Consider the following 17,226-nt stretch of genomic DNA (forward strand, 5'->3'; position numbering starts at 1 on the left):
AAAATAGTAAAAAGGCAAGAAGGTGTATATTTCGTATCGGCACAACTGATGAACATTAGTCCCAGTGGTAATTCAAAGCTTTTTTTTTTAATAAAAAATAATGTAACTGTACTTTGATACCATAAAGACTCTATTCTTAATTCCATAGTATTTATTCAGAATAGGATAGGGAAACCACCACTAGGAACACACAGAGCTAAAGATTTGTCCTACACATCTAACTTAAAAAAAAAAAAAATCCCAATTTTTCACATATATCAAAGTTGGGACTTACAAATGATAAGCTTCTGTGTATATTACACTGCAGATTTATTTGGTAGTTTGAAAGTGCTTTGAAGTGATGTGAAATTTTCTATTATAATTATAGTGGGGATAAAACGAATGCCAGGTTATATTGTAAAGGTTTGCATAAACATCACTCTCTGATAACCGGCAATGCTCAGAATTTTGGAAAATAAAAAAGGATGTTAAATGCAGCAAGAAGAAAAACATGGCAGGGGGACATTTCTGAGAAAAGACTGAATAATGGAAACCAGAGCCACCATGATGAAAAGAATGGGGACCTGAAGAGAAAAGAGTGAGCACAGTGGAAAGAAAGATGACATATTTGGAAGCAATTACCAGAGAAGACTGCCCACTAGGATAGATTAAGTTTCAGAGACTACAAAGCAAACAAAAATATCTATATCCTGGAGTTCTGTTGTTTTCCTGTAGTTTTGATAAATTTGCTTTGTACTTAACTCCTATGTTTCAAAAATAATGGTGATTCACATATTGCTTCCTTAATGTCAGCAGTAGCAGTTCAAACAACATGCTGTTGACCTGAGTATCAACAATGCCACGTAATTCTTTGGCTCCTTTCAAAGATTCTTACATTACTTACACAGTAATTCATAAGCCACTGCAACTTTTCTCTGAACGCGCTTCAAAAAAAGTACCTACTTTTCCATATATCAAATTGGGAAGAGAAAACATTAATTTAGTTTGTCCAATGTTTTTATCTTTTTTTTTTTCCACCGAAGCTTCTCCAGCTATAAAAGATGACGTGTGAACCCATTCATCTCATAGCGATGCTGTGAAGCAACCAAATCGGAATGACACTTGAAGAAAACACATTGAGAAATTAGTCTTTGCCACCTCTGCAAGTTTGAGCAACGTACAGTAAAAACAATGTCGTACACTTAATCACTTAATGAACAAGAGGCAAAAGCCAAAATATTGAGCAGCTGTTCAGTAAATCAGAAAACATGGGTTATGAATACAAAATTAACAGATACAATTGTAAGCCGCTCACCTGCTGATTTTTCATTTCTTAACTTTGCGGGGAGGGATTTTTGTTGTAATGCAAAGCAGTAAGGAGTCACAAACGGATTTCAGGCAAATACTTGATGTCTACACATAGATGAAAATGCACTACCAAGTGACTAATTTCAAGACAATAAACGTGAACACACATACCTGTTCTTTTTCTTTCAACAACTTCTCAAAAGTGAGAGCTTTTTCCTTCATTGAGTGGGACTCAAACTCTTTCTCCTTCAGCATCATTGAAAATTGCATATTAGTCTCCTGAAGTGCTCGGAATTCTGTTTCTTTTTCCCTACAACTTGCAACTATTTTTTCATTTTCTTCTTTCAGTTTTCGAATATCCATTTCTAAAATTAGATTTCTTTCTTTAAGGTTAGTCACAGCTTGCTTTAGAAGTTCATTTTCGTTTTCTTTGTTACTAAGATTTTCACTCACAGAAAGTAACTGATCACTTTTAGATTTAATCAGTATGTCTTTTTCTCTAAGTGATTTCTGTAAGACATCATGTTTTTCTTTGATCTGCTTTATCTCTGAATCAGTCCCCTCTTGACCCTTTCTTTCAACCTCTGACGCTGTAGCCACAGAATCAGATAATCGTTGATTGTTTTCCTGAAGAGTCCTAATAGTTGAATCTTTTTCTTGCAACTTTTTTTTCAGTTGTTCCAATTCCTTTTGAAGGAGTTTAGTTTCATCACTGAGCACTTCAGGAGCACTGCTTTGAATGACTGGAGGCTGCGAAATGATGGAAGCCATTGCTACAGATGGTGTTACCAAATCAAGTTTACCCAGGAGAAGATCCTTGGTATTATGAAGCTGTCCTATGGTGTGCTGAACTTGTGCTAATTCCTGACTAAAACTTTTCAGCTTTTTCTCATTCTGTTCGTAACTCTGAATCAAGCCATTATAATCTACCTGTAATTTTGAATTACTATCACTTTCAACTGAAATCTGTGCTTGAAGTTTGTGTAGCTCTTCTTGAAGGTGAGCTGACTCATGCTGCATGTTCTGAACCGTGGTTATTACCTGTTGCTTCCACTCTTCCATCTTCTTTACTTGCTGTTTTAGTTTGTCACGTTCTTGTAGAAGTTCCTCAAACTGGTTACTGTTAACACCTCCTGAACCGCTGTCAGTACCTGTACTGGACGTCTGCAAGACAGTCAGTAAGGTTTGGCATTTTTGACTTAGAGCATCTATTTCAATATCTTTTTCTCGAATGATACGGGATAAATTCTGAATAGTTTCTCTAAACATGTCTTGACTGCTATTTTCAAATCTATTAGATAACTTCTGATTCTCTTCTTGCAACCTTACCAAAGCTGCTTCTTTAGCAGCCACCATATCCATGATCTTATGATACTCTGTTTTTAACTGACTGTTCTCTCTTGTCTTTTCACTTAGAACTGCTAGTACTTGTTCTCTTTCCATGACATAAGCTTGCAGCTGCTGCTGAAGGCAAAGAACATCCTGCCGATAGGAAGCTGAGGAAACTCTAGCGTTGAGGGCCTGTATTTCTAAGTCTTTCTCTTGAATGATCCGAGTAAGTTTGCCAACTTCATCTTTAGACAACTGATCAATTTGTTGACTCAGAGAAACATTCTTTTCATTCAGAAGCTTAATCTCCATCTCCCTTTCTTTGATACCTTTTACTAGTCTTTCAATTTCAGCTTTAGATAAGTCATGCTTTTCATTTCCATTTTCTCCGTTAAGTGTCTGAACTTTGGTTACCTGAAAAAGATCAGAGGAATCAGTCTGAATAACCTGTCTCTCTTTGTGCAACTGAGTCTTAATTTGCTCAATTGTCTTCTGTAAATTTTTAATTTCCTCATCCTTCTCTAAAGAAAGTCTTTCATGTGTGACATTCATTTGTTCACACTGAACTTTAGACTCATCTATTTGCTTTCTTTGCTCTTGCAAAGACTGCTGAAGTTGCACTGTTTTTTGATTCTGATCTTCTATTGTTTTTTTGAGAACTTCTATTTCTTCTTCAAGATTATTCTTTATCACTTTTAACTGCGTTACCTCACTTTCAAGTTCAATAATAATATCTAGAGTCTTAGGCTCAACCATAGGTGCAGATCTACTTTGTTGATCCTTAAGACGTTCAATTTCTTCTTTCAAATGATTATTTTCTTCCTTCATGATGGCAAGACTTTTGTCTTTTTCTTCTAAATTTTGTTTTAACACATCCTGCTTTTTTGAAGCTTTCTTATATTCCTCAAGTTCCTGCTTTACCTGTAAGGCTTGATTTTTAAATTTTTCAATAAATTCCTCTTTTTCTTTTATGAGCTCTGTCAACTGCTTTTGCCCTCCTAAGCTAGTAGTCAACATCTCTTTCGTTTCTTGATGGTCAATTTCCATCTGCTCCATGTTCCTTTTGAATTCTGCAATCTTAAAGTCTTTCTCTTGATTCTGTTTAACTAGGCGTTCATGTTCAAGCTGCAATGCACTGGTATCCATACTACGTGCATTTGATAATTCCTGAATAGTTTGCTCATACTTCTGTGCTTGCTCAAAAAGCCGTTTTTCAGTCTGGTTTAATTCAGTTTCCAAATGTTTTTTTTCCATTTTCAAGGCCTCCACAACAGTGTCTTTTTCTAAGTAAACTTTATTCTTCTCAGAAATGGCATCATTTAATTCCTGTTTTATTTCTTCAAAGGCTGTTACTAGCTTTCCATTTTCTATTTTGAGATCAGACAGAGATTTCTCCAAGTCTTCATTTCTTTGTTTATTTTCCAAAATGTTATTCTGTAGTTTTGCAATTTCTACTTCTCTTTCTTTCAGAATCAGATCTTGACAACTGTAGTTAGCTTCCTGATTACTTTTTTCTGTTAACTTACTCAAGGATACAGAAAGATCCTCCTCTTTTTCTTTTAGTCTCTGCTGCAATTCTTTAATTTCTTTTTTGTTCTGCAAGTTACAGTCCTGGGACTTCTTTAATTGTTCCTGAAGATCTTTAATAGTATTTTGAAGCTGCTGTTTACTTATATGCAAATCATTAAGTGCATATGAACATTGGCTTAGTTTTTCTTTCTGACTATCTAACTCCTTAATAGCTTCCATCTTCTCCATTTCCAGTTTTGCTACTTTCTTTCTTTCAAGATCTATGTCAATTTGCAGCTGTTTAGTGATACTATCACCTTGTGTGTGTTGTTTTGACAGCTGCTCTTTCAGTGTAATCACATGCTGAAATGAACACAAACAAGAACTCATTAGGAAAGGAGAACAAGCAGACTTATGTACTTTGTTTTTATCAACTGAACAATAAAAAATTGCCTGGAAACAATGTTTCCTACTTCAAAAACTAAGTTGGCAAGTAGTATCAAGTAGTCAGTACTAAATAAATTAAAAACAAATATAAAAGAAATAGATTGCCTTTCGCTGAAAACAAAAATACCATCTCCCCCCAAAAGCACCCTAACTACCTAAACCAAGGAACTCAAAGAGAACTATCTATGGAAAAGAACTAAGAGCCAGAACTTTTCAAAGAAGTTGAAACTGGTATTCAGTAAACACCCATTACTTAAAAACAAATAGGTTTTAAATGAGAAAAAAACAAAAACAAAAAAAAACAACGAAACAAAACAAAAAACAAACCACAACTAAGTATATATCTGTATAGCCAATTTTCAATTCCTTGCTTGACTATGTTTTAACACACTTGCTGGGATTCATTTCATAGAAAAATATTTCACCTGTTCAGTTCTATAAAGTAAACTGATAATGGAAAAACACGTTTTGCTACTATATATTTAAAGGTCAAATATGTCAGGACAGTCACAAAAAGATATTATTTCATTCTGTTTACATATAATCTGTGGCCTTTTCTCCACATGCAAAGAAAAATTAAGTGGTATTTAACCAGCCTCTGGAAAGTAAAACCCATTCTGGACATGCCATATTTGTTTGTTCATAACAAGTGGGTTTCCTGCACTTCAGAATTTCACATCAATATGGTAGATACAGTGAAACACTGATCCTGACTTTTTTTTTGTCAGAGGTTAATTTATCTGTGTGTGAAGATCAGCTTAAAAAATAAACACACAAATTTAAGTATCTATTTTCCAAATTCAGTAGGTAGTTTCCATGTTTATTACCTGAGTAGCTTCTTGATTCTGCTTGTCTAGTTCTTCCAATTCTGCTACTAATGTTTCTCTTTCAGCAATACTTTCATTTAATTCATGTTCTTTCCTTTCCAAATCTTGCCTTAACTGATTTAGCTCTGAATTCTGATCCTCAGAATATGTAGAAAGAATATTCTTATTTTCATGTTGTGCATGTAGCAGTTCCTTCTCAAGTCCCTCCTTAAGTCAAACAAAAAGTATTAAGTATTAGCCTTTGTCTTGACAAAATTTGTAAACTGTTTAGATTCAAAATGGTTTCTTTTTTTACCTCAACAGTAAAAACAAAGCATGCATTTTTACGTCGGGATCTCTAGGTGTACACAAATAATATCCCAGGTACTGGATAAGTGGTATTTACACTACGTGCATTTGATAATTCCTCAAAAGTTTACTCATGCTTCTGTGCAATAAAAAAGTTATGCAATATTAAAAATGGAGAAACTTAAGATAGTTGTATGCTGAGATGTTATGCTTGACTGGTGTGTTCATCCAACTACAACAATCAATCTAATATTAACAACATTTAAATGAAAAATAAAACAGTACTATATGCGAAAAAGGTATTTGAATATTTTAATATTTTTTTCTATACAGCATGAAATAGCTAAACAACACTGTCCAGAAAATCTAACATACACACCTTTTCTTTCTTAAGTTTAACGTTTTCTTCTTTAAGAACCTGTAGATCTTGTGTAAATGCCTGAATATCTTTCCCTGTATGAGTGAAACTGTCAGCCTACAAAAATACAAAGAGTATTTAAATAGTGGAATACTCCAGGTAAGGATCCAGAACATTTAAAAAATACAACCTCTAATTAGTCTTTACTTATAAATATTTATCAGTGGAGGAACATGGATGAATAAATACCTCTATGATATGAACACAGTTTTACACTAAAATATTATCCATCTAATAATTCAAAGGGAAGTTAATGTAAAATTAATACTTGAAAGGTATGATATAGAAGCCTAAGTAACAACGTGATAGGTTGAACTTTACTAGTTTTCTTCAACAGAGTATGCTGTGGAGTTTCACAAATCAAAATGTATTACTTCTGATTTCCACATGCAATTATAAAATTAATTTAAAACCACTGCTTCCACTACAAGATTATAAATAAGTGTGAATGCTCCAAAAACATATACTGACAAGAACATGTGTTTTCCATCAGTTACTATTGCTATGAACCTTTTTGGTTTCTTAATTTAGAAATTACTTTACCTGATTTAAACTTGAAAGTCTTGCTATTTCCTTTTCTGCTTCTATAAAGGAAGACAAAAATAATAAAGTTTTACTACTTTCTAAACAATAACAACACAACCCAAATCCTCCTCCTACCTTGCCCCAGCAGAACTCTGCTGCTCAAAAGAATATAGTTTCACAGCATTTTGTGACAAGATTGTATTTTTTTTTTTTTTTTTAAGAAACAGTGCTGTAAAATTTTCAACTACAGTATCAATCAACAATGCAATGTAGGGCATTACTTACACAACTGAATCCACTCAGGACAACTTTCAGTATTGCCTAAGTGCTATACTGTGGTACAGAAGATTTTCTACATAAATACATGATTCTAAAACAGATAACCTACAGTGTTTCTTTAAACACAGTAACATCAGACTACTTTATGCAGAAAAAGTATACTTTTACAATTTAAACAAAACTTCTATTTAGGCTTACTTTAAAAGAAAGAAAAATCCTATCAGCTGGCATACATGATTACTATTGGAAACAGAAACCCCTACGCAAATCATGCTAATCCTAATTACATTCTCTTTTCTGCTTGCCCTTATCTCAGTGGACAACCTTTATTTAAAGCAGCAGCTTTTAAAGGTACATATTCACTTATTCAATTCCAAATCCTTGAAACAAATTCTGAGCATTAAAGTTGGAAATATGTGAAGATATATTAAAAACACAAACAACAAAATAAACCCACATCATCTTTGTACCTAACAGTGCTTGTTGCAATCTGATGACATCTTCTGGTAGCATTGTCTTGGACTGGAACTTCTTCTCCTGTTCTTTCAAGAGAGCATCTTGCTCTGTGACAGAACTTTGAAGTACGCTAAAGTCAGATTTTAGACTTTCATATTCCTGGGTTATTTGGATTTTTTCTACCTTTAACAATTCTTGATCTTTCAGAAGAATTTTGTTTTCTTCTTTGGCAGAAGATAATTTCTGATTTAATCTTCTTATTTCATCCTCTAGGTCTTTTATAATTTGCAAGTCTTCTGCTTTTCCTCCTTCTAGATTCTGAGCACCCTTTTTCTGTTCACTAATTTTAGAGTCATCCACAGCATCAGTGCTTACACCATCTAAAAAGCAAAAGAGATCAGGTTTGCAATACTAACCAACTAGTAACTTTTAAGTAAATTCCACTCTTTCTATAGTCTCAAACAAAGACATGATCATCATCAAGAGAAAACTAACTTAAATAGAATTAACATTTGAAGCAGTATCATGCATGTGAATGATCTGATAAACAGCCCTTCAAATGCTTACAAACTCCTTGCTCTAAACGGTTTTAAAAGGTGTTGCAAGACACATAATTCAAGATTTAATTAACATATACATATACTTGACCAGGAAGGGTGGGTAAGATTAAGGACACTAATTTATTAGGACATGGAATCTGTCAGTTTTCTATGATTAATTTAAGAGACCCTAACTGACCTAACTTTTTTGGGAATATGAAGTACCTTCAAGGTGTAATGAAGGCTCCCCATGAGAACTACTGGGCTTCTTCTACAATCTAATCATGCCACAGACACGTGTGTGGTCCTTATGGCAACCTTCAAGCTTTTAATCTAGTAACCCAACTGGCACATAGTACTTCTCAAAACAATTCTGGCATTCAACCCAACCACACTGAATTTAAGATACTAGGACACATGCCACCTTAAGCATAAGACTGAACTGTAGTTGAAATTCAAATTTCTAAATACAATCTACTTAATATTTATTACACTGTTGCTACATACACATATTTGATACTTTAACCAAAATTCACTGCATATTAAATCAGAAAGCAATCTCAAAAAGTAAGCACGTGGTAACAAAGACCTTGCTGTAACTGATTCTCAAGTTCTTCAATTCGCTCTTCATATTCACTCAGCTCTTCTCGATGTCGACGAGTTATCTCTATTAGCTTTTGTCTGTGTGCATCCTGCAATACTGAAAGTTCATGTTGATGGTCATCTATTTCTTGACTTAAATTCTGTTCAAGCTCCTAAAAATATCGTTAGAGAAACAGAATGGTAAAATACAGTACAGAAGGTTAAGAAAGAAACAACACAAAAGAAACAGAAGTTTTCCCTAGTAAAATCAAAAGATTTATTAAGGGATTTCTCACAGAAAAGGCCAAGTTTTTTTTTTGAAACATTTAAAAAGTTATTTGTTTAAAAACATATTTATGCAAACAATATGCTCTAGACAACTACACAATAGCAAATGTTAAAAAAGGATAGTATAAAGATTAAAGTATAAGAAGTGGATACAGCAGGACATTTCTAATAACTTTCATGGAAGACTTGAAGATTTGTTTTTTGCATCTTCAATGAAAATAGAGCAGGTGTTTATGGGAAGGGAGGAAAAACTACTTGGCATATCTAAAATTCAGTCTCAAGTCATCAACAGCTTGTAAAAGCGATTTGCCCTCATAAATGCTAATGGCATTCTTGTAAGCTTAGATACTATATACATCAAATTATACAAACACCCTCACTTTCTCAGAATACTTGGCCATGTTTTGAAATTTAGCACAGCAACATTTCAGTCAGTAGTAAAAATACATGTCCACATGCATTTTTAAACAGAGAAGATGTAAGTGCTAGTGTTATAAATATTTTTAACTTTACTCACATCATGTGTCCATACACAAAACCATCATAACCTAGTATAAGCTAGGAACAGTTTGTCAAAGGTGTCACCTTACCTTAATGGTATTTTGAAGCTTGCATATTTCACTTTGTTCAGCAACACTTGTCCCTTGCACTTTGGAAGACTGAGAAAAGAAGAATCATACCTCCATGTGGTAATTGTGATTAATACACATATTTTTCAAGTAAGCACATCTTCATTTGGTAATCAACGGTAGAAAACAACAAAGGTTACGTGAAGCAAATACGAAGCTTCTAACATGAAACAAAGTTCAAATCTATGGTGAAAATGCACTCAAAAAAGTGTATTTAAAAAAAAATCAATTTTCCATTGATTTTTTTATTAGGTGCACATCCGTAATGGTAGGTGGGGGGAAAGTGGGGGCATGACACTACTGCACCTAGTTACACAAAGCAACAGGATTGCTTAATTTTACTCCTGTATTTCCATGTAGAGGAAGTAGTATCTCTGAAATCAGGCTATAGTTGAGAAATGATGACTCACATCAACAACAGCTTGAAAGCCTTTCTTGCATCCACAGACCATAAAGTACAACTGACGTATTAAGCACTGTGATACTATCTAGCACTTTTGATAGTATCATGTTGTCAATAAGCAGTTGATATCACAGCTAGATAGAAGAAAAGTGTTTTTTGAAAGGCTCCATAAAAATGAAACCCTGAAGTAGTATTAATATTTTAGGTGAACGTTTATGACAAGCTTTTCCTTACTTGATAAATCACACTTAAAAGCATCACAAAAAGGCATTGGGAAAACAATTACTGAATGTGTCCCTAGTCATGTAATGGCAAAAAAAAAATGACTAAGATCATTAGGTTTCAGCTCTTCCATCAAATCATGTTGCTTCTATAAATTTTACAGCATGAAGTTATAAAGACTCACTTCCAAAACACCAAATGCAATGAAAATACTAATTTGGAGGGGAGGGGAAGACAGAGGGGAAATCACTCACCTGTGCAATCTGCTTCCAGTGGTCCACCTCAGATTCAAGCCTAGAAACTTGATTGGACAATCTGTTTATTTCCTGTTGAGACCAGATTAGATCTCCAAAATCCATGTCATCTCCTTCAAAACCTGAGGAATGTCTAACCACTGGAACAAAGGAAGCCGACGTAGTAGCTGGTTGCAAACCAGCAGCTGACTGTGATGACTGAACAGCCGTCTGTACTTTCTGCAATTGTTCCTGCAGTGCATTCTGTCTAGCCTTCAGATGGCTGATTTCCACCTGAACATACAGAATGCAATGCATTGTTTCAGTAAGAGTATCAAAATATACTCTATTTGTTCTCTTACGAAATATTAACCAACCAAACAACTCCCCCCCAGCATAAATTACTGGTCACTTCCACTAAAAAAATAAAAGAAGAAAAACCCTTGAACAGTCTCCTAATGGAGAAAAGCAGTCTTAGCTGACGTGTTACAAAGCATCTCACACAATGTATATATTAAAAGTGTTAATACTTTTTAGTTAAGTATTTCAACACCTACTTCCATAGAGGTTTTTATTGATTTTTTCAGCAGCCTAGATACCTATGTACTATATCAAGATTCAAGCTAATAGATTGTCCAAAAACAACAAAAGGATGTTTAAAGAGTTTGTTCAAATATGGAAATTAAACATAGCATTATATATGTTATTTACATTATATTTGATTTATTTTATGCTCGACATTTCAATATATTGCAAATTTACTTACATTAAGCTAAAATTAGCTGCATGCAATACTCCCATAACTACTCTGTTATATTTTCTGAGCAGAATTCTACACATCTCAAAGTTCTGCTTCCTCTAGTTCCCCCATGTATTTACAAATAAAGCAGAAGTAAAACTCATTTTGTGTAGTATTCTAGGCATAGTGGCAACTGTCTTCATTTAAAAGGCTACAAAAGCTCATGTTACCCAGTGGGTGATAAAATTGGTGTGTTTACACCGAAGGTGCACTTTCTCAAATTATGAAAGGTAGCTCTGTTTCCTTTAATTGTATACTTTAAGATAAATAATTACAATATCCACAGACAATGTAACTTTTTCAAATGAGAGTTTGCTCCCACCATCTTCCTTAAAAAAGGCCATTGACCTAGAAATGCAAAGCAGTTAAAGTACCATTTCTCAGAGATTACAGGAACTAAAATTCTGACACACACATGACATTCCCAGTTTTCTCTTTCCTCACTTATCTCCCAACAGCTCTGCTTACTTTACGTGACTCAATGAAATTCATGTCTTGGTCTCTCAGCGTCTATATTAATAAACAAGCAATCTGTAACAGTATATTCACAACTCTGACACTTCAACTGAAAGGCCACAGACACTATAACAGCAAAAAAAAAAAAATTAACATAATGCATATTGGACATACCTACATACTTTACTCTGTATCATACCTCTTTCTGTTGCAGCTGATTTCGGTACTCTATAGATAACTGCTTTACTTGAAGCTCTGCTGCTTCATGCTTTTCTTCTAAATCACTACAGATTTTTTTCAGTCTCTCATTCTAGCAAAAATGAGAAATGCATGTTAGTAAATTCTGAACGGTTCTTATAGAACTAGAAAAGCAGAAGCCTGCTGAACAGTGGAAAAAAAATCATTTAAATAGTATAGATTTCTCACATTATTTGACTCAAAATACACAGTAGCTCTAACTTCCATGTGTGGTCCCAAAATCAAGTTCACACACAAGCTTTCCATTTTTGTATGACATGGTGGTTTGCAGTGGTCAGAAGTAAATGCCAAGAAGAAAAATTCAAGGCTGAACTACACGTGGAACTTAAAAATAGCCACAGAGCATAAACGGGGGCTAAGATCCATACAGACCGTTATTCTGACAAGAAACATATCAAGAACCTAAAAAAAGAAGCAGGAAACCATTACTTCCCCAAAATACTATCTAGCACTTCAACGCTCTTGAGAGCAGATGTCATACATGGAGTGGTTGGTTTACAGACGAACAGTCACAAGGCCAACAAGCCCTTTGAAGGGCACATGGGATTTTTAAGCGGCCTTGGAAGAGCACAAGCATCTGCAGCTATGTCAAAATGACTATACTGGCAACAGAAAGAGAACTGCATCAGGGCAAGGGGGAACACATACACCCATCTTTGATGCCTGTAGCAGACAACGCGCTGCCAAGCACGACCAGGCATCGTGTAGATCTGTGGTCATATATATACGTACTGGGTCTGGCTGGGACGGAGTTTGCTTCCCCTGTGGTGGCCCATACAGTGCTTTGCTCTGCACCTGCAGCTACAACAGCCCTGATACAGCACCAACACTTTGGCTCTTGCTGAGCAGGGCTGGCGCAGGAACAAGACTTTCTCCAAAGCCCCCAGAGCCAGCAGGCTGGGGGTGGGCAAGAGGTGGAGAGGGGACATCACCAGGGCAGCTGACCTAAACTGACCAAAGGGATATTCCATGCCATATGGTGTCACACTCAGCAATAAAAGGTGGGAAAGAGGAAGGAGAAGGGGGAGCAGTCTCGTTATCAAGACATCTGTCCTCCCGAACAACTGCTACATGTATTGAGGCCCTGCTTCCTGGGACGTGGCCGAACATTGCTCATCGATGGGAAGTAGAGAATAATTGCTTTTTTTCTCCCCGCTCTTTGCTTCCACACAGCCTTCACTTGTTTTTCCCCTCTTTCTTTTCCCTTTAATCAAATTATCCTTATCTCAACCTGTGAGCCTTTTTCTTTCCATCATACTTTCTTCTCCCCCTCTTCTTTTGAGGAGTGGGAGTGAGAGTGGTTGTGGAGTTTAGCTGCCCGGCAGGGTAAAGCCACCACAATACGAAATACTACAAACCAATTAACCCTTTACCAGCTAAAATTTACCAAAACTTACAAGAATTTTGCATTTGCAAGTTTTTCACAGCCAAAGTCTACTGCTATAGTACAAGGCCCCACAATGAGCAGGAACAGTTGCAGAATACACCAGTGAGCACGAGATGAAAACTCACGCCACATGCATATTCATATAAATATATTTGTCCCCCTGACTGTGGTGGCAGTTAGTCAGCAAAGAAAAGAGATGTTACCCTTTTTTTTTCCAGATTTTCCTGAAGCTGAGCAACTTTGATGCAACATTTCATCGTTACCAGAAAAAAATCATACTAATTGGTTTTAATTACGGTAATGTTTCAAAATTTCTTACTTCAGACTTCTGTGCTGCATTAATACTTTCTATTTCTCTGAGTCTAGAATTGGACACATGGAGCTCTGTTGCTGCATCTGAAAGAAAAGGGAAAATTTTCAGTTTTATTAACCAACTCTTAATCTGTTGAGAAGACATTATTTAAGAGCACAGCCATTAATAAGTATTTTTTCTTTAGACTGCTTTAATGTTCATTCCTATGTAAATATCAATAGCCGCTTTTATCTGAACACATTATTTCTCAGACCAGAACCTTTCTGAACCTTATTTAGTTCTCCCTCACCTAGTCTTCAAGTTGGATCACAAAACTAATGGCAAAAGTATGAAATTAAGCTTTAAAATAAGTGAATTGAAAAAGTTTTTACTTGTCTGTTATGTGTCACAATCAGTTTTTCATTTAGGACTTTCCTCCTGACACGATGGTCGTGCGTGACTATTTCTCAACAATTTCATGTGAAGGTTCAAAAAAGGAACTAGCTCCACAAGGTACATACAACAGTGACTAACTAAATTTAGTCAGGAAAACAAACAAAAAATAACAAAAATCCCCACACAACAAAACACCAGTCCTGCCCCCTCCATATAAAGGGGAAAAATCCCTGTAAAACTCACTTTTGTTTAGAAAGGCAAAACAATCTGACCATACCATTTTATTTAACACAATAAGCACATTATTCTCCCCCTGGATCCTTGTCCTCTAATGATCAATTTTCTTCAAATAATCTATGTTTACTTCTCCCATGTCCCAATTTTAATGGGTAGAAATAGAACATTTCCTTTTATTAACGAAACATAAAAATTTATTGGCCATAATGCAACCTCGACATTTTTTTCAAAACTTGAAATAAATAGACTCGTGCAACTAAATACTGTATTTTATAATTTCCTATGTGATGCTTAACATTGATGCTGCTTAAGTGCTGCAGAGGCTGCGTTACGCCCATAAAAACTGTTTAATTGAAGATGTGAGCGTCTGCAATCCACAAACACCTTCATTAGTTTGGCTGGCAAAGCAGCGAATGTAAGAGATAACATTAAAAATTAGGATAAAAAGGAAGGAAAAGAACTACTTGAGAAGTGTTCTTTAAAGACTTTCATATACCATGTGGCCTAGGGAGCAGAACACTTCGATGCCATTGGATTTTTACATCCCCAGGTCAGTAAGCCTCGTACCCCATAACAACATACTCTACCCTAAAACTGTTAAGAAATGGAAGTTGTTCACAGCAGCATCTAGCAGTATCTTCCAGCACGTCTGGAAGCAGCTACTGAACACCAGCTCTCTCCTGCACAAACCGAAGCACAGATCTGCGTATCGGAATCACAATTCAGATTTTAAAACCTGAAAACAAAGACACTAGATGACTACAGGGTTTATCAGTGTAAAGTTAAGTTTCCAAACTAAACCAATATGGATTTTGCAATTTAAAATAATTCACAGTATATCCTTCAGAAAAGTGGGAAAAGGTAACTTCTCGATTAGAAAAAATCTCTCTCTTCTAAGCATTTTACACATATATCAAAACACCCATTTATATCAGACCACTGGTGTCACACTGCTGTCAAGATTTATACAATACTTTCACGATGTTTCGCAGCTGTGGAGCTGCAGACAAGGCACAGTTGTTTAAATCCACGTTCTAAGGGGAGCATTCACAAGTTCTCTGTGGTTGGTATTCTTAACACTTATTTTAGAATACTTGCTTTTTCCAATAAATTGTAGTTTTAGGATGGCAGATACTTGTGATTTTAACCTATTGATACTTAATCGCCATTTTATACGTTTGCTTTACTATAAAAATCAGAAGTTTTACTCAAATACTCCTATTAGAAAAGTATTACTACAAACAGAAAGAAAACACTATAGTCTAGAACAAATTTATTACGACTTTATTATCCTCTGATGCCTCAGCTGTCTTGTTTTGACTGTTGTTTTGGTTGCTTGATTTTTTAATACCAGTCATTCTAGCCTCTAATCTCTATACAACAAGGGCCGTGATCCCCTGCTTGGCTGTACGAAACAGTAGATGTTGACTGCCCTACCGAAATATAAATAACAAAACCTCAGAAGCCCTGGACCTTTGCCTGTGTGACACGTCAGACTTCAGATAACACCAGTGGCAGAAGTTTTGTGGAACCACTCTGCAAGCACCTAATAAAAACGGAGACTCAGATAAACCAGACAAACACGACGATGACCGCCGTGTGTTGTCATTAGGGCTGAGCACCCCACGCCATCCACGCTTCAGAATAATAAACCTACGACAGGTTTGCCTCCCGTGTTATACCCTGGGAATGCGCTTGTTTACCCCGCGGATCCCGAGGGAGGAACAAAACGCAAACAAAGCGAGCCCAGGCACCGGGCCGGCAGCTCGGGGGGCTCCCTGCGGGCACAGCGGCTCCCCGAGGGGCGGCCCCAGGAGCGCTGTGACCCCCCCCGTCCCGCCCCGTCCCCTCTTACCGCCCACTTCCTCGGCGCCCTCCAGCAGGATGTCCTTGGTGAAGCTGGAGAGCTGCCCGGTGAGCGAGGACAGGCTGCCGCCCACCTGCCCCAGCGACTGGCCCAGCCCCGAGCCCAGCCCGCCCAGCCACGACGCCATGGCCGGGCCCGCTCCGGGCTTCCTCCCTCAGCAGGACCGCGGCCCGGCAGCCGCCTCGTCGGGAGAGAAGGGAAGCGGCCGCCTGCCCCCCCCGGGGGCCGAGGCTCCCTCAGCGGGCTCGGCGGAGCGCTGCCGCGGCCCCCCCTTGCCTCAGCGGCTCCTCCCGGCCGCCGCCGGCGCTGCCACCTCGACGGCCGCCATCACGGCTCCGCCCCCAGCACCAGCGAGGCGGCCGCAGGCGGCTACAGCGCCCCCGGGCGGCCTGGCGGGGCCCCGGCGGCTGCCCGCCCTGTGAGGGACGGGGCCCGGCCGGCGGGGTGCGGTAACCGCAACCCTGACTGCTGTATAAATTGCAGCTTTTTCAGATTGGTATTTACCACCTTCGTAGTTATCCATAATGAAAATCTAGTAGTCATCCACTATTTCTATCTCCAGTAAAACATACACAGAATTAGAGTACCCAATTAGAACACCTTCTACGTGAAATTCGGGAAGGTGTTAGTGCTGTGTTACAGTATAAAATGTAAACACATAACTTAATTGGTTTTGCTAATTTAAAACTGCTTTTAATGGAGAACTAATTTTCCCTTCTTAGGAGAAATGCCAAAAGGAGAGAGCCAAACACGCCATCCAGCATTTCCTGCAGTTTGCAGTGCTCAGAACATCTTTTAACATAGCTCATCCTAAAATAAAATGTCTGTATGACATAAACGACCCTTCTTTTCCAATCTTCTGTGGTTAATTCCTTTTCAGAGAAAACTTTTAACACATTTTAAATAAGATCAGGGATGTCATCCAAACAAAAATATTTAGAGATGATATAAACACCTCCTGTCACCATTCATTTTATAAAGCCAAAGAGGGAAAGAAGTCAAAGTAGCACAGAGTTGTTTGTTTGTTTTTTCCCCCACTTCTTAAAATTATTACTCTTGAAAAACTGGAAACTGATTACTGAGCAGTGCAACCCATATTTTAGCTGACTGGCTCCATCTCCTTGTGATAGCGGTACTGGGTGGAAATCACCCAGTATCTTTGATTGACTGGCTTGCAGAAACAACGTGGTGTGCCCTGAAAATAAAGCATGTTCTTGTAGAAAAACAGCATTCACTTATTTTAAAATTAGAGAGCATTCAACTTTTAAAAATA

The 17,226-nt window shown here is 37.0% G+C and overlaps 1 protein-coding gene across 1 annotated transcript in view; it reads right to left on the minus strand.

Moving 5' to 3' along the window:
• TRIP11 (thyroid hormone receptor interactor 11) overlaps nucleotides 1–16,296 on the minus strand; it is a 32,151-nt gene extending 15,855 nt beyond the window's left edge. The window contains exons 1-11 of the mRNA XM_048070511.2: nucleotides 15,942–16,296; nucleotides 13,481–13,557; nucleotides 11,716–11,826; nucleotides 10,283–10,555; nucleotides 9,365–9,433; nucleotides 8,494–8,659; nucleotides 7,380–7,745; nucleotides 6,649–6,689; nucleotides 6,067–6,162; nucleotides 5,400–5,606; nucleotides 1,459–4,488 (exon numbers count right to left, since the gene is read on the minus strand). Of these exons, the coding sequence (XP_047926468.2) occupies nucleotides 1,459–4,488; nucleotides 5,400–5,606; nucleotides 6,067–6,162; nucleotides 6,649–6,689; nucleotides 7,380–7,745; nucleotides 8,494–8,659; nucleotides 9,365–9,433; nucleotides 10,283–10,555; nucleotides 11,716–11,826; nucleotides 13,481–13,557; nucleotides 15,942–16,080 (4,575 nt within the window). The 5' untranslated portion in view covers nucleotides 16,081–16,296. The remainder of the gene's footprint in view (nucleotides 1–1,458; nucleotides 4,489–5,399; nucleotides 5,607–6,066; nucleotides 6,163–6,648; nucleotides 6,690–7,379; nucleotides 7,746–8,493; nucleotides 8,660–9,364; nucleotides 9,434–10,282; nucleotides 10,556–11,715; nucleotides 11,827–13,480; nucleotides 13,558–15,941) is intronic.
• Between the last annotated feature and the right edge of the window lie 930 nt (nucleotides 16,297–17,226).

The sequence above is a fragment of the Anser cygnoides genome, chromosome 5, assembly GCF_040182565.1.
Source record: "Anser cygnoides isolate HZ-2024a breed goose chromosome 5, Taihu_goose_T2T_genome, whole genome shotgun sequence".
NCBI classification, from domain to species: Eukaryota; Metazoa; Chordata; class Aves; order Anseriformes; family Anatidae; genus Anser; species Anser cygnoides.